Below are 23,887 nucleotides of genomic sequence, written 5' to 3'. Positions count from 1 at the left end.
CTGAACAAACAAAAGCGCGCGTGGCTGCATCTATCATACCCACAGCTACTGCGTACTTTACTTTGACACTGTCGTTTCAGCGTTGCCTGGTGCCCTTCAAAGAACGATGCCGGCTCTTCATAGCATTCACACACACGCACAATAAACAAACACGATATCAACGCAAACACGCGAGCTGTACAGCCGAGAGCGAACGCTGGAGTATCAACCCGGCCAAGCCTTCACCTTATAACTGAGCAATGAGACCGGCGTCGTGTTATTCTCACGGCGGCCTACCTGTTAGCCAAGATGCTCACTGAACTCGTTCTCATTTGCACAGCAGGGATGAAAATGCCTGCACCAGTGACAGCGCTGAAAGCTAAAACAGTGCGTTTGTGTGGTGGTCATCTGAGTGAGTATATGGTATCAGGGCTGCAAATTTTTTTCCGTACACATTTGAAGAAATAGAAAACAAAAAAGTTGCACTTGTTTTTGGAAAAGGATAACGCACTAGCTTATTAGCTCACTTTTTTGTGATAGTGCATATATAATAAATGTTAGTCTGGACATGAGGTGGTGACTCCACGTAAATGAAGAACACAGTTTTCCGTGTGATCACCAAAGAGTTGAAATTTTGGCGCAGCTTTGCAGGGATAAATTATTCCTTGGTAGTTCGGCAGGTTCAACTGATAGCAGGAATTCTGCACGTTGCTGCAGTGCTCACCGCATTTTTGGCCTGTACGTGTTTCGGCAAAGGGTGCATGGCGTACGGCTGTGCTCTTTAGATTTCAGAAAATCGTCCCTGAGATTTCCTTTTAATTGTTTCTTTGAAATGCGGGTCACGTTAGAGACCCGGAAGTCGTAAGCTGCTGTAGCCGCGTGACGTAACGCTCCATATGTGGCATATTGAGCGTGCGCCAATGCCAGGAAGTCTTGTTCTTGTTCTTGTTCACCTATTGTACGTAACGCATACCCACAATGGGGGATTGGTCAAGAATCGAGTGGTTTTAAACAATATTGTTCAGATTCAGAATGATGGAGATATAATAAAGGATTACCGATGACCTAGGAAAGTGTGGTGCTTGATCTAATGCACACAATTATTTAAATAAAGAACAAATTTATTCGTAGAATAGAGCAAATATCTTATTTATATACGCATATAAATTCGTAGACACGTTAGGGTAACAAAACAGATTAATTAGTTAAGCTATTAGTTTTATCAATATAGTCCCAGACAGCCGTGCATACTGTCGCATTAGAGAACCCTGAAATGAAAGCTGCAAAAGCAAAATGACAGGCACAGATAAGTCCTTACCAATAGCACGTGAAGGAATTTCTAAAAGCGTTTTTCGTAATGTGTGAAACAACCTGCAGGTCGAAAAGAAATGATCTAGTGTTTCAAATTCATCACAGAACGCGCACAGAGGCGAAGGTGCCTGAGTAGACCTGTGTTTATAGAAATATAAATGTGGCACCCGGCAACGCAGCCTTCTGATAGCTACTTCTTGTCTACGAGTGCAGCAAAAGTTTCTTCGCCAGGGATATAATAAATGGCGATATTCTGTAGAGTTAGTTTGTACCTTTAAGACTATCATAAGCGTACTTCTGCGGAATCGAGAAGCAGTCACATAAACGGCTGATGGACAGTGCGGTAGAATCGGTTCGCAAATACGACTTAGCTAACTAATATGCTATTTCCTTTAGAAATAAGCCTTTATGTCCAGGCGCCCAAACTAATCAGACTTTTCTCAAATGCGCAAGCCCTAGTGCACGGAACGCCTTTGTAACTTGATTATCAGCACCAACAGAAAGTGCCGCACAGGGAGATAAGGAATGTGTTATTGTTACAGCTGATGTAATTGCTGCAGTCTTCTTGCTGTTGTTGTTTAAGTGTCTCGATGATGATGAGTACGCAGCGTCAACAAGAACATTAATAGCAAAAAAGCGACTCGTGCGCTTCGCATGACACAAGAAAAGCCACATATAAAAATTGTTAAATAAAAAGAAAAAAAGCGTGACATATGAGGTTAGAGAACGGGAAAATAGAAGGATCAAGCGAAAGAAAAGCTAAATAAAGAAGTAGGAAAAAAAAGGCATATAAAGTATGAAAAAACAGCAAAAAGATGGAAAAGAAACAAATGACAGAAACTGAGAGAAACTGAAGAGCAGAACTCATCAGAAACTGATGCACATCAGAAACTGATGTGCAGTATCTTTTAGGCTTGGCACTCCTAGTGGGATTGCAAGAGCCTACCGTGTAGGTTTGGGGTGTTCAACCCCAAATATCAATCAAGAGCCTACTGTGACATGGTCTTGACATTGACGAAGGCAGCAGTGGACGCGTTCAAGGCAAAACCTTCAACAACTAAATGACACACTACGTCACGCTGCAAGTGCCACATGCTTTAGATGTATAATAGGCGCAGGCTGTGGGTAATTTGAACATCGGCGGAACGCCTCCTATTTTGCTAGGCATCCTCTGAAACTACACAGAAAAGAATGTTTTTTGAAAATGAAGTGAAATTTCCTAGCAGCTCTCTTCACAGAAAATTTCTGTAAACCTATGTTTTGTGTCTTGAAGTTTTTTTTGTGTTCTTACATCTTTTTATTTTAGTTTACATAAATTTAGAGCAATTTTGTGCATGCATATTTTTCAGTTTTGTCTTACACAAAAAAGCTATTTTTTGTTTTCTTCTTTCGATTATCTTACAGCTCTTTTTTGTTTCATTGTACAGAAATTGGTGCTGAATAACAAGTTTCTGTTTTCAGTCAAAATAACTGTTTCTCTTATTGTCTAGTGTTATTTATTTGTTGCATTTCGTTTCCCTAAGGGAAAGCTTATGCATAAAGATTGTCTTTTATATCGCTTTACAAAGGCTTTCCACAACCGTAATAAGTAGTTGTTTCGTTTGTAGTTTCGTCATGCAAGAATGCTTTCGCTTAGCGCAAGGCAATGCCATAAAGATGAACAAATTTCGCTTCTACAATTCACAAACATTCCAAATTTTTTTATAATATCTGCGATTTTACGCGCCAAAGCCAGCATACGCGTGAGAGGCACACCACTGTGGATGGCTTTCCAAACTAGGATCATCTGGTGGGCTAAACATCCACTGAGCTAGTACGCTAGACGGGCCTATAAATGCTGCGGGAAAAAGAGAAGCCGCCAATTTCAGGTCAGTTGCTGAACACTATAGCCCCTGGCCTACCACGGCTGTAATTATTACGATAGCGAATATGCGGGCCCTCTCGGCTAGAATTTGCCGCCGGCGTCGCCGTCACTCACCGTGTAAATATATATATATATATATATATATATATATATATATATATATATATATATATATATATATATATATATATATATATATATATATATATATACATAAACGGAAGAAAGGCAATTCAGAAAGAGACTCCGGTGCGCGGAATCGAATGTGGGACCAGCGAAGTGTGAGTACAAGGCGTTGACCACTGAGCCATGAAGGAACACCTCTTCCAACATTCAAACCACAAGCTATTCATAACTACCACTTACCACTAGTGAGGATCATCTCGAGGTGCACTATCAAGTTTTCAGCATTACGAGCAAGATGGCGCATTGAACGGGCGTCACCACATCGTCACTACGTGGCCGCGCGCGCTGTCACTTCCCACGCCTACTTTGCCCCGCGGAGAGGGAGCAGGGTAAACGCTAACGTGCACGTTTATCTGGCGGTGGGAACAATCGTACCTCTTGGCTGGCCTTGGGATTCCACCGGAACGATGTTGTTGTAGTTACCGGGCGCACAAAGGTCTCGGCAATCGTTCCACAGTCTCTATTTGCGAAAAGGACGCGCTTTTTGGACACAGCAAAGTAACCATTGAGACGCTTATTCGCGTTCATCTGTACCTGTGAGCATATTCCTTGCGGCGCTTGTGCGCGAGAAACGTGGGCACATTTTTATTTGCTTGCCATTGCGCGTGTGACCTTGAAAATTATGGCTCTCGCGTTCATTTATTAGATTTGCGGCAAAAATGTGACTCTTTGTAGAATTATCTCAAGAACTACACCGGCGAAAAGATGCTTGCACCACTCAAATTAATAACACTACGAAAACAGACACGCTTCAGTGGATTATTGTGCCATAATAAAAGACGTGAAAGTGTTTAATCAAGCGTAAGAACCACCACTTTTAAATAGCCAGCTTCAAAACATTAACAACAGTATCAATCTTGTCACTGTATATGCAAATAAGCCATATATATATATATATATATATATATATATATATTTATTTATCTATTGCCACGTTCCATTTCCCAAGATTTGTTATCGTCCCAAAACACTACACGATTCTCAGCGCAAACCGCGCCTGCAGTTTTCGAGAAGCTTCCGGGCTGTAGTAGATCATTTCGATAAGATCACGCCCACTCTGCGAACAGTACAGATTATTCTGGAACCTACGCCACCGCCAGCGATAACGCTAGAACATTCGACGGCAAAAGTATAAATGCCGACGTGCTTCGCCGCTTGTCAGTTGTTGATCGAAGGCCGACGCTCCGTTCGCCGCTATCAGTCCAAGACTGCTATCTGTGCAAGACTGCTGCTGGGATTGGACTTTCCGTGTACCGGGCACAGGTTCGCCCAAACAAACAGTTAAATGCCAACACGAAGTCTCCTGTCTTCGGCCACGTCAGGACCACGTGACATCTGGTGGAGGTGTTAGGTAGAACCGGCGTTGACATGGTCGCCGTGGTCGACGTCAACGTCTTGGTTTTCTGAGCCTTGTCCAGTAAAAGCCCGTACTCCAGTGGCAGACCTTGTTGCCTGCGGCTAACTCACTGCTCGTTGCTGGCGTCGGTGTCTTCACGACGTGGGCGGGGTTCACGGCTTGACGGAGGCTACGGCATGTGTATTTCGCCTTGGAAGATGCTGCTTGGACCTGGTTCGAGAATCAAGAGCGAAGCCTCACAACGTGGGACGCCTTTCGCGCCAGGTTCCTCTCCACTGTCGCAAGTGTGGTGCGCAAGGAGAAGGCCTCCTTGCTCTCCTCGAAACCCGCATGCAGATGCCAAATGAAAACGTGGCGCTATTCACAGAAGATATGATTAAACTCTTCCGCCACGCTGACTCTGACATGTCCGAGTAGAAAAGGTCCATCTATTTATGCGAGGAGTAAAGCAGGAACTCTTCGCCGGGCTGATCAAAAACCCACCAAAGATGGTCGCCAAATTCATTTCAGAAGCATCTACGATAGAGAAGACGCTCGAGATGCGCACGCGGCAATATAACCGTAGCCTCTCGTCTACAAGCTACGTCGGCATTCAAGCGCTAGGAACCACTGACTTGCGTGAGACGATCCGAGCGATCGTGCAAGAGGAGCTGCGAAAATTACTTGCTTCAGCCGCGCCTCACGTGGAATCCATCGCGGACGTCGTACGCCAGGAGATCCAGCAGTCACTGGGCGTTCCTGAGCCTCAAGAGCCGCAGCTGCAAGTCATGAGCTATGCTGCTGCAGCACGACACCACGCTCCCCCATCGCACTTCCGTCTCCAAACGCCACCACCGCCACCACCCCCACCGACGCCCTACCGTTCGCCAGCGGGCCAGCGCAGTGCGCCGAGGAAAACGGACGTTTGGCGCACCCCTGACCACCACCCACTGTGCTACCACTGCGGCGAGGCCGGGCACACTTACCGCCGTTGCCAGTACCGACAGATGGGACAGCGTGGCTTCGCCGTCGATGCATCACGTCCGCAGCCAGGGGAACGGCCACGTGACATCGCCGACTACCTGACAGGAACTCAATGAACACCACGAAGTCATTCCCGTTCGCCGTCGCCCAGCCACCGCATGTCACCGCACCCCCGGCAGTACTCTGGCACAACGCGGGGCCACTCTCCTAGCCCGTATCCGGGAAACTAAGGGCAGCAACCGATGGAGGTGCGGTTGCTGTGCGACGAACTACCGAAGATCCTCCGACGACGACGACGCCACGACGGAGCTTTGCGACACAACGCCAACCAGGCAAAGCCCTGACGGCGAAAGCTCAATTACCGAAGGTGGCCTGACGACACAACATGGAAGCAGCGGAACAAGCCGACGCAGCCGTGACCCGACGCCACGCCCTAACTGTAATGCGAGACGGCGAACTAGTGACCTCGATGTTCTTATCTACAGCCATAGTGTGACCGCTCTTGTCGATACTGGAACCGACTATTCCGTCATCAGTGGGTCGTTCGCCCCGAAGTTAAAAAGTTAGGACAGCTTGGAAAGGCCCTGAAATCCGCACAGCTAGGTCATCTCGTAACGCCTGCAGGAATCTGCACAGCGAGAGTCACCATTAACGGCCGTATTTATCCTACAGACTTCGTAGTCCTACAGCGTTGCTCGAGAGATGTCATCCTTGGCATGGACTTCTTATGCCTCCATGGTGCTGTCATCAACCTAAAAACAAAGTCGATAACGTTATCCACAGAATAAGGACTACCGGCGCGCAAACCGTCAGAAAACCATGCCTTGAATGTGCTGGAAGAACAAGTCACCATTCCGCCTCGCTCAAGCGTCATTATTTCAGTCGGCGCTCCTAAATCACCTGACTTGGAAGGCGTCGTTGAAGGCAGTCAGCATCTGTTGGTCACCCGAAATATTTGCGTCACAAGAGGAATTGCAGAGCTGCGGGGAGACAAAGCAACGGTTATGCTCACGAATGTCAGCAATGAGTACAAACACGTGAACAAAGGAACAACGGTCGCATACATCGAAGAAATTGTCGAAGCCACCAGTGCTTTCGCCCTCGCCGATTCTGCGGAACCTGCTCAGAGGAACCAAGCCCCTCCCAAAGCTTTCGACATCAATCCCAGACTTCCGAACGATAAGCAAGAACAGCTCAAGGCCCTGCTCCTGCAATACGAAGATTGCTTTTCGTCGTCATCGAAAATTCGGCAGACCCCAATCACGAAACATCGCATTATAACCCGAAGAAAATGCCAGACCACTTCGTCAGAGTCCGTACAGGGTTTCAACGCGAGAACGTGAGGCCATGAAGAGACAAGTTGATGAAATGCTGCGGGATGACATTATCCAGCCGTCGAAGAGTCCATGGGCATCCCCAGTGGTGTTAGTGAAGAAAAAAGATGGAACCCTACGTTTCTGCGTTGATTATGGCCACCTAAACAAAACTTGGAAAATGGAACGTGGCAATATATATATATATATATATATATATATATATATATAGTGTCAAGTGAATCCTCCGTGAGCTGTCACAACGTGGTTTATTTCGACGTTTCAGCCTAGAGTGTGGCCTTCATCAGAATATATATTAAAATAGACGTGTTGTACGTCGAAAAAGGTTCAGACGCAGCTTGGCAAAATATGCTTTATCAGGCAGGTCTGGCTAATGGCGAGCGGCGTGCGCGAGCTACTACTGCAGCCCCCCCCCCCCCCGATCATCGTCGTCTTCTTCATTGCCAGCAGAGCATCCGTTATTCAGATTCATTAATTCATTACAATTACTCCCCGCGAAATAAGGAGCCATCCTGGCGACCTATGGACTAGTAAACACGGGAGGGTCTTAGCAGGGCTTAAGTCTCGAGACGTGGACAATTTCCTGGCCACGACGACGTTGGTCAGAAGATGGTTCCAGTGGCTCAATGAGGTAATTCACTGGTGACGTTTTTTGTAGCACACGATATGGGCCGTGATACTTGGGGACCAACTTGGTAGAAAGGCCAGGTGTAGCAGAAGGGACATGCAGCCAGACGAGTGAACCTGGATCGTAGGAAGTAGTGTTACTTGATGCGTCATGGTGGTGCTTTTGGCGTCCTTGGTCTTGGGTTGTGAATGATCTTGCCAGTTGGCGGCATTCTTCAGCGTATGTAGCGGCTTGAGACAAAGTCGTGGACTCTGAGGAGTCAGGTTTGTACGAAAGAATGGTGTCCATAGTGCAAGAAGGTTCGCGTCCGTAAAGGAGGAAAAAAGGAGAGAACCCAGTAGTGCTTTGAATGGCGGTATTATAGGCGAACGTGATAAACGGGAGCACTCGGTCCCAATTGGAGTGGTCTGACGAGATATACATAGACAGCATGTCACCAAGGGTGTGGTTGAAGTGCTCTGTCATTCCATTGGTCTGGGGATAATAGGCGTTTGTAGTGCGGTGAATGACGTGGCACTCACGCAGCAATGCTGTGATGACGTCTGACAAGAATACGCGACCACGATCACTCAGTAACTCCCGAGTTGCTCCATGACGTAATACGATGTTGTGAAGTATGAAAGTCGCAACGTCTTTTGCTGTAGACGAGGGAAGGGATGAAGTTTCGGCATACCGCGTGAGATGGTCGACGGCAACTATGATCCAGCGATTACCGTCAGCTGTGTTGGGAAGGGGACCATAGATATCGATGCCGACGCGGTCGAATGGTCGAGATGGGCATGGTAAGGGTAACAAGGTACCGATGGCGTGATAAGGGGGAGTTTTTCGTCTCTGGCATGTCGAGCAGGCCCGAACGTATTGTTGTATAAAACGGTGCATGCCACGCCAGTAATATCGGAGACGTATGCGAGAATAAGTCTTCAGGAAACGTGCGTGTCCACATTGGGGGTCGTCATGAAACGTGGAACAAATTTCGGATCGCAGATGACGTGGAATCACGAGTAGCCACTGACGTCCACCGGGTGCGTAGTTGCGTCGGTACAGCACGTCGTCGCGAGTGGCGAAGTGCTCGACTTGCCGACGCAAAGAGCGAGAAGGGGGGGAAGCCGTCCGCCCAGCCAGGATGTCCACAATCGAAGTAACCCACGGGTCCTTGCGTTGCTCAGATGGCATGTCGGCGATGGTGACGGCAGTGGCATCACAGGTTAGCCTTTCGCAGCAGTCCGGGTCTGGGTGTAGGGGCGAACGGGGTAGGGCGTCTGCGTCCGAATGTTTTCGGCCGGAGCGATAGACCACTCGAATATTATATTCTTGGGGGCGTAATGCCCATCGGGCGAGGCGACCGCTTGGATCCTTCAGTGACGACAACCAGCAGAGGGCGTGGTGGTCAGTCATGACGTCAAAAGGGCGTCCGTACAAGTAAGGTCGAAATTTCTTTATCGCCCAAATAATGGCCAGGCATTCCTTTTCAGTGACGGAATAGTTGATTTCGGCTTTGCTAAGAGTTCGGCTTGCGTAGGCAACGACGTACTCTTGGAAGCCGTCTTTCTTCTGTGCAAGAATAGCGCCTAGCCCGACACCACTAGCGTCGGTGTGGATCTCTGTGGGTGCCGATGGGTCGTAGTGTCGCAGAATAAGCGGCGACGTGAGGAGGCGGCGCAGTTCATTGAAAGAATCATCACAGGTGGCAGACCAGGCTGAAAGGTCTCTAGAGCCGGCGAGGAGCTTGGTCAAAGGAGCGATGATCGTCGCGAAATTGCGAACGAAGCGCCGTAAGTAAGAGCACAGGCCTATGAAGCTTCGGAGCTCTTTCATGGTGGTCGGTTTGGGAAACGCTGAAACGGCTGTAAGTTTGGCAGGGTCAGGATGAATGCCGTCTTTTGAAACCACGTGGCCAAGGATCGTAAGCTTTCGAGCGGCGAAATGGCACTTCTTTAGATTCAGTTGCAGCCCCGCGGCAGAAATACACGCGAGAACTTTCTCGAGGCGGGTTAGATGGGTTGCGAAGTCAGTTGAAAAGACGACAATGTCATCTAAATAACAAAGGCAAACGTTCCATTTGAGGCCTCGAAGAATAGAGTCCATCATTCGCTCGAAAGTAGCCGGCGCGTTGCAGAGGCCGAAGGGCATGACTGTGAATTCGTAGAGCCCGTCAGGCAAGATGAAAGCTGTTTTCTCGCGATCGGCCTCTGCCATGGGTACCTGCCAGTATCCAGAGCGCAGATCTAAAGAAGAGAAAAATTCGGCTCCCTGTAGGCAGTCCAAGGCATCGTCAATGCGTGGCAGCGGATAGACATCCTTGCGCGTGATTCGGTTGAGACGTCGGTAGTCCACGCAAAACCTGATGAATCCGTCCTTCTTCTTCCCCAACACAACTGGAGAGGCCCAGGGACTGCTTGACGGTTCGATTATGCCACGTGTCAGCATGTCGTCAACCTGTTCAATAATGGCACAGCGTTCGGTAGTTGACACACGATATAGACGCTGCCGTAATGGCGTCTCTTGACCGGTATCTATACGATGAACAACAGATGACGCTCGACCTAAGGAAGGCGGATTGTGGTCAAACGAGGCCCGAAAACGCTGTAGGAGCTTGGTCAGCTGTTCCTGCTGCCCAGGCGTGAGGTTGCAATCAATGAACTTGCGGAATACATCCATAGGTTCATTAGCGTCAGCTGCGAGTGTAATGGCACAAGTCGGTAAAAATGGCTTGTCTGGATAAATCTGGTCTTCGAAAATACAATTTAAGGTCTCGGGGCTCCCCAGACATTCGCCGCGTAGCAGGATGTATGGGCAAGCAGAAACGTTGCACGCATAAAGTACCGCCGAACCATTGGAAAAGTTGATGACGGCAAACGGGAGGACGATGGTTCGGTGTTGCACACTAGCTATAGTTGGTTGGAACAGGAGCGTCGAGTTAGTGGCAGCAGGGGAAAACACAGGCACTAAAACGGCGGACAACGGCGCGATGTGGACGTCAGCTGCGGCAAACACTTTTGAGGGACTGTGGTGGTCGATATCAAGGTACGGATTCGTCAACGTGAGTTCAGCACGAGCGCAGTCGACGAGGGCCTGATGGGTAGAAAGGAAATCCCATCCTAGTATGACGTCGTAAGATGAACGTGGGAGAACAACAAAGTTGACGGCGTACGAAACATCTTGAATAAGAACGCGTGCTGTGCACTGAGCTGCCGGCGCGATGAAATGGGAGGTGGCTGTACGCAGAGCAAGATTCGTAAGCGGCGTTGTAACTTTTCTCAAATCGCGACACAGTTTTTCACTAATTACAGAAACGACGGCGCCTGTGTCGACAAGTGCACGTACAGCAACACCTTCTACTAGCACATCAATTTCGTTGGTCGGACAAAGAGGAGGTCTTAGAAAGTTCGATGACGACGCAGTTCTTGCCTCCGGAACTGCGGCTGTCAGTTTTCCCCTCGAGCGGGGCTCGTGCGCCGAAGCATCGGGGAGACAGATCGGCGATGGGGTGGTAGTAACCGGCGAGAATCGACAGGGCGTCGTGGGGACAATGAGTCGGTGATAGGAGAAGATGGTCGCTGTGGATTCTGGGCAGCTTGGTAATTTGCAATATTCCCATGGTCTGGAGGCTGGAAGTTGCGATGGCGACAGTAGCGTGCTATATGTCCCACGAAACCGCATGCGAAACAGATGGGTCGATTATCCAAGGTGCGCCATGGGTTAACGACAGAAGGTGCAGGTGGCGAAACGGGATGGGATACCGTGTATGTAGGCAGCGTCGTAGGGTAGGAGGACCCGGTGCCCCGGTATGCGCCAGAGACAGGTGGGGCTGGGGGTCTAGCAACGACGGCAGCGTAGGTCAACGGCGTAGGGACGGGTGGCGATGGAGGCAGTGCCTGCGTGACCTGTGTCTCAATGACCTGGCGTAAAGGTGGGTCTAACGAGGTCACTGGCGCGAATGCTTCTGCCACAAGAGAAAGCTGACGCGCAACTTCTTCACGAATGAATTGTTTTATGTGGGGCAGTAAGACGGTGTGATCCGGAGCGACGTCATGCACGAGGGCGGAAACCTCAGCCGTATCTTCAGCGGCCCTGCGCGTCAAGACACGCTGCTTACGCAACTCGTCGTACTCCTGACAGAGCTGGACAACATCGGTGACGGTCTGTGGGTTCCTAGCGACGAGCATCTGGAAGGTATCGTCGTCAACTCCTTTGATGATGTGCTTGATGTTGTCGCGTTCGGTTAGAGATTCATCAACGCGCTTGCAAAGAGACAAGACATCTTCAATGTAACTTGTAAAGGTCTCATCTCTGCGCTGGACTCGACTACGGAGACGCTGTTCCGCGCGAAGCCGGCGCACTGCGGGACGACCGAAGACCGTGGCGATGGTGGTCTTGAAGGCGGACCAGTTGGTGATTTCGCCTTCGTGGTTCTTGAACCAGAGGCTGGCCACATCAGCGAGGTAAAAGCGCACGTTTGTGAGCTGGTCGCAGGCGTTCCACTTGTTGGAAGCACTTATGATTTCGTACTCGACGAGCCAGTCCTCGACGTCTTGTTCGTCGTTGCCGCGAAACATTGGTGGGTCGCGTTGCCGAGGTACGCCAGTACAGTAGAGTGTCGTTGGTAAGGCAGCTTGAGAAGGGCCAGGAGCAGTCATGGTGAACGGTGAGGGTAGCGTCCGATTGCGAAGTTCCAGGTTGATGGGAACCCCGGCTCCTCCACCACTTAAAATAGAGGTGTTGTACGTCGAAAAAGGTTCAGACGCAGCTTGGCAAAATATCCTTTATCAGGCAGGTCTTGCTAATGGTGAGCGGCGTGCGCGAGCTACTACTGCAGCCCCCCCGATCATCGTCGTCTTCTTCAATGCCAGCAGAGCGTCCGTTATTCAGATTCAATAATTCATTACAATATATATATATATTGCCACGTTCCATTTCCCAAGTTTTCGTTATCGTCCCAAAACACCACACGATTCTCAGCGCAAACCGCGCCTGCAGTTTTCCAGAAGGTTCCGGACTGTAGTAGATCATTTCGATAAGATCACGCCCACTGTGCGAACGGTACAGATTGTTCTGGAACCTACGCCACCGCCAGCGATAACGCTAGAACATTCGATGGCAAGAGTATAAATGCCGCGCTTCGCCACTTGTGAGTAGTTGTTGATCGAAGGCCGACGCTCTGTTCGCCGCTATCAGTCCGAGACTGCTATCTGTGCGAGACTGCTGCTGTAATTCGACTTTCCTTTTACCGGGCACAGGTTCGCCCAAATAAACAGTTAAATCCCAACACGAAGTCTCCTGTCTTCGGCCACGTCACGACCCCGTGCCATCTGTCGCTGCAGTTGCGGTCATGGCCTTGGTCTTCCGCGCCTTGTCTTCTAGAATCCCGTACTCCGGTGGTAGCCCTTGCTGTCGGCGGCTTGTTCGCTGCTCCTGGTTGGCGTCGGTGTTTTCTCCGCGACGTGGGCTGGGTTCACGGCTTGACGGGGGCGTCCGGTACATGAACGAAGCAGCACCTCCACCAGATGTCACGGGGTCGTGACGTGGCCGAAGACAGGAGACTTCGTGTTGGGATTTAACTGTTTATTTGGGCGAACCTGTGCCCGGTAAAAGGAAAGTCCAATTACAGCAGCAGTCTCGCACAGATAGCAGTCTCGGACTGATAGCGGCGAACAGAGCGTCGGCCTTCGATCAACAACTACTCACAAGTGGTGAAGCGCGTCGGCATTTATACTCTTGCCATCGAATGTTCTAGCGTTATCGCTGGCGGTGGCGTAGGTTCCAGAACAATCTGTACCGTTCGCACAGTGGGCGTGATCTTATCGAAATGATCTACTACAGTCCGGAACCTTCTGGAAAACTGCAGGCGCGGTTTGCGCTGAGAATCGTGTGGTGTTTTGGGACGATAACGAAAACTTGGGAAATGGAACGTGGCAATATATATATATATATATATATATATATTGTAACGACGAGAAATAAGACACAACGCCTTTGCTGCAGGCCGGCTGTTCTTATTCTGCTTCGTCTTCCTCCTCGACCTCCTAGCATGCGAGTCTGTGCCAGAGAGAGTTCCAGTTTCGGTTTTCGTCATTACACTCGGCCATGACTGCTAGCGCGCAAAGGGCAATTTTCTCTGGAGGGCGGCACTGGGAGTGCCGTGGTAGTCTGTCATGTGCACGCCTCGAGCTGTCCTGTGGAACTGTCCTGTACTCTGGTGGACGACCCTGGCTGTGTCGAGGTGGTCGTTGCAGGTCGCGTCCGCGCGGCAAGTTAATGTAGTCACCTGGAGAATGTAAACCCAGCAGGTGATACTGGCTGGTGCGGAGTGATCGCATTGGTGGCGGACCATCGCGATGACTACCCCTTCGCTGCTTGGATGACATTGCAGGGACACCAGTATGCAGTACTGCGGCCCACACTGAGCGGGGACGCCTGCGTTGTTCAGAGCGAGGGAAGGTACGATGGGCTATATCGATAGATATCAGCGACATCGCTGTGTAGACTTTGCGCGTAGACTTGCGACGCAAGTCGTGCTCTAGCGTCTTCGCTGATGCACTGCTGGTCGAAGTGGAGGTTTTTGCCAATCCGTCACGTGCGTTCATGTCGACATGGCCAGTTGCCTCGCCATCCGGAGCAACCGTGAACTGCACCGGAATGACTTCGATGGCATCCTCCTCAGGTGGAGTAGGCACTTGTGGCTCGTTAGGGGAGACGGCATTTGGCAAGTTACGAGCGTCCACGCACTCGGCCAATGACGGCAAAGGTGGCAGGGGATGGTGCGGCTCCTTACTATGGGTCAAACTGGCCGTTGTGACGTGTGCTTGGTCTCCGGCTGGTTGTGAAAGAGCCGCCGTCGTCACGCAGCAGGTCAATGGATCCAGGCCATTTGGGGCTGACCAGCTTGGAGGCTGGCTCACTGGCTTCTGTGCTTTATAGGCGGTCCTAAGTTGGGTCAAGGGTAATTGTGTGTCAGGTGTCGACGCGGAGTCAGAGATCTGCCCGGAGGAGTACACCGTCCAGCTTGTCTCGATGATTGCCGCAGGGTACTCTGGGAAGCTGTCCGGGGAGGGGGCACGCGGCACAGCTGTAGGGGGGCGCGGCGCCTCGTGAGGTTGATCTCCGAGGTAGGGCAGGTTGGCAGAGGGTGCAGCTGCCTCGTCGTTGTGCTTCTCAATAGCCCCTTGCTCGGTAGTGGCGAGGGTAGAATGAGAGGTAGCAGTGAGGTCAGACTCAATTCTTCCAAACGCAGCAATGAGCTTGGCGCTCCAGTCCGCCCAGGACTGCTGCCGCACGCCTTCGTACCTGTGCCACGCAGCAGCAGGATTTTGAAGGCGGTCTAAGGCCACGCACCACTTCTGATTGTCGCTCCATCCCTTGCGAGCTCCGAGAGCATTGATGGTAGCCACCCAATCGACGGCATCGTCCTGGAAGCCGCGAAACTCGGGTAGCTCGGAGGCAGCCGGTGGTGGTGTCACGGCAGGCGAAGCTCCAGAAAATAGCGACGCCACACAGCCAAGTTGGTGTGAAAGAGCCGCGAGAGTATACTGGAGCTTGCTGCGGCTCTCGGGGGAAGTTGTTGAATGGTCTTGCGAGGCGGCCGCGGCCAACGCCTCATCGATAATGTGAAGTCCCGGCAAGGCAGCAGGGAATATCGCAGAACTCGACGCTGTCAGGGCGCCGACCTCGAGGCGGAGTCGCGCAATGGTGCGCGAAAGCTCGGTGGCACTCTCGGGCGGCCCACATGCGGAGCCAGTGGGGACGTGTTCCCCGATCAGCGTACTCACTGCTGTGGTACCCTCGGCCGAGGGAGCTTGAACAGCACCCCTGAGCGGCTGAGGTGCCGATGAAGCACTGAGCAGGACGTTGTCGCAGTGGGAAGCGTGAACGGCATTCCCGGTCAACGACAGGCCATGTACTGTCGTGGTGGGGCCGGGGCAAGCCTGCCCAGGAGCCATCGAGAAGGCCTGGACGCCGTCCCCGAATGGCGGCACAGGTGCTCCCGGCTGCAGGAGGGCTGTCGGCTCCATGATCGAGGAAGCGTGAACAGCGTTTTTACGATGAGAGAACCACGCTGCCGATGATCCACGAGGGTACGGACAGGTGGCTTGTGCCGCAGGGTTCACTTGTCGACCTGTGCTCACGGCACAATCCGTGGCGAAGGACGCGTAGACGGTGTCCCTTTTCATGAAGAAATACCGGTGATGGGTATACTAAAGCCGCCGAGGAGGCCTTGGCGCCATCCCCGAACGGTGGTGGCAGTGGCGGCAGGTGAACAGCTGCTGAGGAGGCCTTGACGCCGTCCCCAAGCGACGCTTACCGCATCTGCATGTCGGCGGGCGTCCTGGATGACGAAGCCGGGACGTATGACGTCTTCTTCGTCGACTGCGCCATTGTAACGACGAGAAATAAGACACAACGCCTTTGCTGCAGGCCGGCTGTTCTTATTCTGCTTCGTCTTCCTCCTCGACCTCCTAGCATGCGAGTCTGTGCCAGAGAGAGTTCCAGTTTCGGTTTTCGTCATTACAATATATATATATATATATATATATATATATATATATTTATTTATTTATATATATGTGTGTGTGTTTGTGTGTAAGTGTGCGTCTGTGTGTGACGCTACAAAATGGAGACACGCCGTGGTCTACATGTTATGCATTCATTCTAATCCACACAAACACACACACACACACACACACACACACACACACACACATATATATATATATATATATATATATATATATATATATATATATATATATATATATATATATATATATATATGATCTAACAGACACTAATGCCAAGGAATGTACAGGGGAAGTTATTAGAACCAATGGAACATAAATAAGAAGAAAGAAAAGTGGGTGAATAAATAACCAGCCGTGAGCAGGAATCAAACCTACGACCTTCGAATAACGGGTTCGATGCTTTCGAAGGTCGTAGGTTCGATTCCTGCTCATAGCTGGTTATTTTTTCATTCGCTCACTTTTTTCTTTTTATTTACATTTCATTGGTTCTAATAACTTTCCCTGTACAATCCTTGGCATTACTGTCTGTTAGATCTCATTGATATTGTGTCAAAAAACGGGAAAACGAGCCCTTAGGTATACACCTCTTTACATATATATATATATATATATATATATATATATATATATTGGAACGGGGTTTATTGGCGCAAGTAGTACTTGCACAGCAGGTCTATTGATGCGGGAACCGGGCGGCAGGAACCGACGCAGGAAACACAACGCTCGAGGCCACAGGTCGTGCTCGGCTCCTCTTGCTAAAGGCGTGACCCACTGCGGCACATATTCTTCTTCCTCTCTACAATACCCCGGCGACGAAGACGAGCCATCCTGGCAAGTCAAGGTGATGAGATTAGGAGTGGGTCGTGATATGGCTTGAGACGACTCACGTGGACAGTCTCACGACCAAGGCATCGCCTGTCTGTAGATGGCGTGACCGGCTCGATCACGCATGTGACAGGAGATCGACGTTCGACGACGCGATGAGGACCGTGAAACTTGGGGGCAAACTTAGCGGACAGACCTGGGGAGTGGAAGGGCAGTCGAAGCCAGACAAGCGAGCCCACGGCAAAAGTCTCGACTTGCTGGTCGCGGTCGTGGCGGTCTTTTTCGAATGCTTGCTTGTCCGAGGTGAATGATCGGGCCAACTGACGACACTCTTCAGCGTGGTGCAAAATTTCAGAAAGAGGGCTGAACTCTGAGGCGTCGGGACGATACGGCAAAATGGTGTCAAGGGTGGAGCATGGCTCACGCCCATATAGAAGAAAGAATGGCGAAAAGCCTGTGGTTGACTGCGTCGCGGTGTTGTACGCATAGGTCACAAATGGGAGAATGACATCCCAGTTTGATTGGTCGGAATTGACATACATGGCGAGCATGTCTCCTAGCGTTCGGTTGAAGCGCTCAGTTAGACCATTATTCTGCGGGTGGTAGGCTGTAGAGGTGCGGTGCACCGTGCGGCATGCCTGAAGGAGTTGTTGTAGAACTTCGGATAAAAAGACACGCCCTCGATCACTTAGTAGTTCACGTGGTGCCCCGTGACGCAGTACGATGCGTCACAAAATGAAATTGGCTACGTCACGTGCACCAGCCGTAGGTAGTGGAGCTGTTTCAGCATACCGCGTCATATGGTCGACGGCGACAATGATCCATCGATTTCCAGTGGCAGTGTAAGGAAGGGGACCATATAGATCGATACCAACGCGGTCGAAAGGGTGCGCCGGACACGGTAGAGGCTGTAATAATCCGGGTGAATGGGCAGCTGTCTTTCGTCGTTGGCATAATGAACAAGACCGAATGTATTTCCGTACAAAAGTGTACATACCATGCCAGTAGTAACGCTGGCAGATCCGCTGATATGTTTTTAACACACCAGCGTGAGCATGTTGTGGGTCGGCATGAAAATACGCACAGACATCAGATCGCATGTGGCGTGGTATAACCAAGACCCATTTACGACCATCCGCGTGGTAGTTTCTGCGGTATAGTTGCACGTTCCGTATCGCGAAATGTGTGGCTTGGCGGCGAAGAGCGCGTGGGTACGCAGACGTTGAAGAGTCGGAAAGAATGTTAAGAAGAGATGTTATCCATGGGTGTTTCCGCTGTTCAGACGACATGCTTGTGACGGAAATGGGAGCGATGGAGAAGTTGGTGTCCGAATGCAGGTCTGCGGTGGATCTCACTGGTGATCGTGAGAGGGCGTCCGCATCAGAGTGTTTTCGTCCTGAGCGGTAGACGACACGAACGTCGAATTCTTGTAGTCGAAGAGCCCAACGTCCAAGGCGACCTGAACACTCTAAAAAAAAGGGAGCGAGAATGGAGAAACGGGCTCCGTTCCTCCTTCGGCGCAGCGACTTCCTCCCTTTCGGGCGCTTTACCCGTCGCGCCCTCTCGCGGCAAGGACCAAAGGAGCAACGTTCCTCCTTCAGCGGTCAAGTTCCTCCTCAATCACGGGGGTCTTGCTCGCGCGCGTGCGCACGCCAAGCCTATAGCCGCCCGCTGCCAGTCGCGAGCGATTGCTTTAACCTAACATTGTTGTAAGCAATGCAGGAATGATTTTTCTTTTGTTTTATTAGTACAGAGTAAAAGCCTCTCTTTTTTTTATCGTCAGGCACTCGCACGATGCTCCGCACACTTCCATGTGTGTCTCGTGTTGTTTCATACTACCAATTTGTCACGAATACAAGGAGCTCTGCTTCCCAAGCAGTCTTGCTTTATCGATTACCTTAGAGTGTAAAAAAAAATCATGATTTTTTTCGGTGTCGACATAGTTGGTAAGCCCACGCATTTTTAGTTTCGCACGGCACCAACAGCACTCATGAATTCAACGAGGCGCGTAAAAAAGCATCACACTTATTTTTTCAATAGTGTAAGAAACCTGATACCACTCTACAGTCCATGCGTGAAAGTACGATCATATACAATTGATAGAGTTATACGTGCCACTACCACCATATGGATGTTCTTTGCAGTTTACCCCCATTCGAATACGGCCGCCGTGGCCGGAAGTCGTAGCTGCGTTCATCAGCATAGTCACACGACACCCAATAAGGCTATGCTACCCCGGCAGGTGAAAGCACAAAGGGAAACAGGCTGCGAAGTTTCACCAAGCGTTTATTCGCCAGACTAGACTACAACCATCAGAAACTTTTTAAACATCATCATAACTAAACTTTTGTGAAAAGTGAACCAATGACTTCTGTAGGTTAAACCAAATTCTCAATCGCATTCGTTTTGAATTGCCCATGCCAGCACTGAGAAGTAGGAAGGAATTATGCACGCGAGCAGTATGTCTTTCTCGTCCATGATTCTCCTTTGTCGTGAGAAACTCAACACAAAACGCACTTCTAGTAGCAGCTGTGCACAGCAAGTAAGTACTAACGCTCACTCACCTTTGTGAAAAGAGTATTCCGAATCCAGAGTAATAACCACCACAGCCACAGCGCTAACAACAAAGTTGTGGCACGCACTATGATTGCAAGTTGACACGCGAGGCGAATCGCGAGAGGCATCTGAAGCAGAAAAGTATGCAGGCACAACATTCTATAAAGTTATAGTAAACTTGCGCACTGCAGCGATAGTTCCTCCACTCAAGTATGAGAGCTCCCGCAACGCCAACAGCCACTGTCATGGCTCACGAAAAAATACCGTCGGATGCGAGGTCATCGCTTATTTATCTCGCAAGACCCGTGTTGTAACGTACGTATACACTGCTAGGACGGTCGTTACCGCATTAAAACATTGTCATTGAAGGGCTAGTGGTGTACTATATCCATGGCTAACGCCCACACTTGTGGTACGCACGTAAAAAGAATATAAGCAAACGTTAAGACGAAACAACTAAACGAGGTCGACGTGACCACAGAACACCTAACACGACGAAGACAAAGTTTGGTCTGCATGCTGCGCCCTCTCCAAGTAAGAAGAAAAAAAAACGTGACCTCCGAAATGGCTAACGCGTGGCAAGTGTTTGCAATCTCAGAGGCTTCAAGAAAAAAAAAAGTAACTGTGGCAGTGGTCGACAGATGGCGCAGCGTTCGAATTGCCGTGGGCATTCTAAGCACGGTTTGGGGCATCCGCCTTCGTGAAAACCTGATAAGCTCTAGTAATTATTCCGTTCATTACTGTGCAACCATTGATTAACTAAGGTTTACCTAAGCATCAGATACAATATATTTACGTGTGCGCATGTTGTGGTATTGATAAAAAACGTGAAAAAAAGTGTAAGAAAACCTACTTGTAACCTGTGCCACTCAGGTCAGTTGAAATTCATCGCTGTATAAGCTGGCGCGCTTCACAGTAGAGTGTGAGTGAACACGTCGAGGTGTGAGCCGTTGGTTTTGAATGGTTGATTGGGCTGTTGTTGCGTACTTGTTAGCGTATACGCTAGTGTACTTGTTGCGTACTATTTGTGTACTATATATGTGACCATGTGTGCATGTGTAGCTATATAGATTGCATCAGCACATAATAGGCTTTCGGTGTCCGTAAGTAGTCTTGAATGGGTTGATGCGTAAAATATCCGCAAGGGAGCCGTGATAGTGTGTAATAACAACAAACGTCGCAACAGTCAACTTTTTTTTAACTTTGATCACTCCCTCCAGATGGCGCCACCTACCACCTACTTCATTGCTTTGACGCTCTCACACCTCCAGCCATTTATATATCGTTGAACATCTATCTATCAAAGCTGCACTACGGATTCGGAATGGTTTCGCTGCGATCGAGTGTACGGTTTGGAGGCACATCTCGTGACCTGCGGACCCGTAAGCGCATGAATAACGTCGCTACACTATGTGAATCTGCGAGAAATAAATACAGCAAGCCTAGCATGCACTCTTCAGGTGAGGGCTCTGCAGAAACCGTGTCTTTCGGAGTGAACGTGGCTTCGCTGACCGAACGAAACGTACTTGCTCCATCGTTCTCTTTCGCGATGTGTTCACTGCCACAGGTTCGTCTGCTTGTTTTTATAATAATTTCGTTCAATATCAAGCTCAGCGGGACCGTTTTTTGTAACTTTCAGTGCCGTGTACTCCTTACCAGTCGAGAATCGTTGTATTTGCTAAGCCTACTCGCTTCGCCGGGGGGCAGCCATGTTGATTTTCATAAGGAGGAATGTGTTTCTCCGTGGATGAGGGAGCAACGTTTCTCTATTTGAAGACGAACATTGGGGACCGCCGTTCCTCCCTAAATGGAGAGTACGTCACTCCATTTTTTTAAGAGTGAAGGATCTTTTAGCGACGCCAACCAACAAAGTGCATGGCGATCGGTCACAACGTCGAAACTCTGTCCGTACAAGTAAGGACGAAACTTGCTTAACGCCCAAACGATTGCGAGGCATTCTTTTTCAGTTACGGAGTAGTTCATCTCCGCTTTCGTGAGTGCGCGGCTTGCGTATGCGACGACGTACTCTGGAATACCTGGCTTTCGTTGCGCGAGTACTGCTCCCAGACCAACGCTACTGGCATCTGTGTGCACTTCAGTGGGGGCACTTGGGTCGTAATGGCGTAGAATCGGCGGGGACGTAAGTAGGCGGCGCAGTGTAAGGAAAGCTGAAAGCTTCGTCACATGCCGGGGTCCAGTTAGAAAGATTAGCTAGACCGTTCAGTAGTTGTGTAAGTGGGGCTATTATTGTTGCAAAGTTGTGGACCAAACGACGAAAATACGAGCACAAGCCGATGAAGCTCCTAAGTTCTTTGAGTGAAGTCGGCTTCGGAAAGTCTGCTACGGCTCGAAGTTTGTCTGGGTCGGGGCAAATTCCATCCTTTGTCACAACGTGACCAAGTATCGTAAGTTGGCGAGCCCCAAAGCGGCACTTCTTTAGGTTAAGCTGGAGGTTTGCCTTGGTAAGACACTGAAGAATGGTGCGCAGACGGTCGACGTGGGTAGGGAAATCAGGAGAAAATATAATAACATCATCGAGGTAACATAAGCATATCTGCCAATTAAGGCCGCGTAAAATGCTGTCCATCATTCGCTCAAACGTTGCAGGTGCATTGCACAAGTCGAGCACATCCTCGATGTAGCTTGTGAAGCCTTCTCCTTGAAGCTGTGCGCGTCCCCGTAGGTGCTGTTCGGCACGGAGCTTGCGTACCTCGGGGCGGCCGAACACATCGGTAATGCGTAGCTTAAAGGCACCCCAAGTGGCAAATTCCGACTGGTGGTTGTTAAACCAGAGACTCGCCACCTCTTTCAGGTAGAAGGGTACATATTGCAGCTTCGAAGGGTCGTCCCACTTGTTGCTTGCGCCTACCTTTTCAAATGTCGACAGCCAATCTTCTACGTCTTGCTCATCAGTACCGTCGAAAAAAGGTGGATCGCGCACGCGTAGCGCAGTGGGAACGATGACCATCGGAGGCTGGGTCGTACCTTGCTGGATGGTTTCTTCAGCCATGTCTGGGATGGCACGTAGTTTCCTGTTGCGGAGTTCCAGGTTGAGTTACCCCGCACCTCCACCACTCTGGAACGGGGTTTATTGGCGCAAGTAGTACTTGCACACCGACGCAGGAAACACAACGCCCGGGGCCACAGCTCGCGCTCAGCTCCTCTTGCTAAAGGCGTGACCCACTGCGGCACATATTCTTCTTCCTCTCTACAATATATATATATATATATATATATATATATATATATATATATATATATATATATATATATATATATATATATATATATATAGCTCTTTCTGTATGGTTTGAGTGCTGAAATTGCCCTGAAGGCTACTGGTAACGGGTTTTGTATACGTCAGGCTGGTGCATAACTATGCGGAATTCGGCGCACTGAGAGCAACAATGAGCGTGTTTGTAAGCTGCTCAAAAAACCTTCACATTAGCTCTTTAAGGTCTGCCGTCTGCAATCAGTGACAAACATTGACCCAACATAGATTGATTTGTGGGGTTTAACGTCCCAAAAACACCATATGATTAAGAGAGACGCCGCAGAGGAGGTCTCCGGAGATTTCGACCACATGGGGTTCTTTAACGTGCACCAAAATCTAAGTACACGGGCCTACAACATTACCGCTTGCACCGGAAATGCAGCCACCGCAGCCGGTATTCGATCGCGTGACCTTCGAATCAGCCGCCGAGTACATTAACCACTAGACCACCGTGGTGGGGCGTTCCTATATCTCGAAAAGGCATATGATACAACATAGCGCTTTGGAATACTAATAGACCTGTCCCACCTTCGCGTGCGTTGCATAATGCTTACTATACAAGAAAGTTAGCTGTCAAACCGGACATTCCAAGTTCGAGTAGGCAGCGTTCTTTCCCATACAATTGCCCAAGAAACAGCCGTGCCGCAAAGTGGTGTACTTAGTAGCACACTTTTTATCATCAAAATGAATTCTTTGTGCTTGGCCATTTTTCGCAGTATGTTTTATTGTCGACGACGTGCAGCTTTGTTTCAAATCTTGTAATCTGGCCATGTGTGCGAGGTAGGTTCAGCTTGGTTCGATCAAAGTATCCAATAGGGCAGATGAAAACGGGTTCCGACTGAATGCACCGAAAAGCGCGCGTGTCTTGTTCTCCAGGAAGAGATACATTATTTCCGAACCCGATATTCAACTACATGGGCACCGTCTTTCCGTTAATACCGAACACAAATTCTCAGGCGTAATCTCGGACACCAAGCTAACCTTCGTACTACACATCGAATATTTAAAAACAACTGCATAAAAGCTATTAACGTTCTAAATGTGTTGTCTCGCACTACTTGGGGAAGTGACAAGAAGTGTCTAATGAATCCATA

The 23,887-nt window shown here is 49.6% G+C and overlaps 1 protein-coding gene across 2 annotated transcripts in view; it reads left to right on the top strand.

Annotated features, from left to right (window-relative positions):
• The first annotated feature begins 264 nt into the window (after positions 1-264).
• LOC142786413 (uncharacterized) overlaps positions 265-23,887 on the top strand; it is a 128,688-nt gene continuing 105,065 nt past the window's right edge. For both annotated transcript variants that reach the window (XM_075884099.1, XM_075884098.1), the window contains exon 1: positions 265-391. In XM_075884099.1, the coding sequence (XP_075740214.1) occupies positions 289-391 (103 nt within the window). In that variant the 5' untranslated portion in view covers positions 265-288. The remainder of the gene's footprint in view (positions 392-23,887) is intronic.

Source organism: Rhipicephalus microplus, unplaced genomic scaffold, assembly GCF_043290135.1.
Source record: "Rhipicephalus microplus isolate Deutch F79 unplaced genomic scaffold, USDA_Rmic scaffold_23, whole genome shotgun sequence".
Classification (NCBI taxonomy): Eukaryota; Metazoa; Arthropoda; class Arachnida; order Ixodida; family Ixodidae; genus Rhipicephalus; species Rhipicephalus microplus.
The sequence above is the reverse complement of the archived record's forward strand: the minus strand, read 5'-3'. Positions and strand labels throughout refer to the sequence as shown.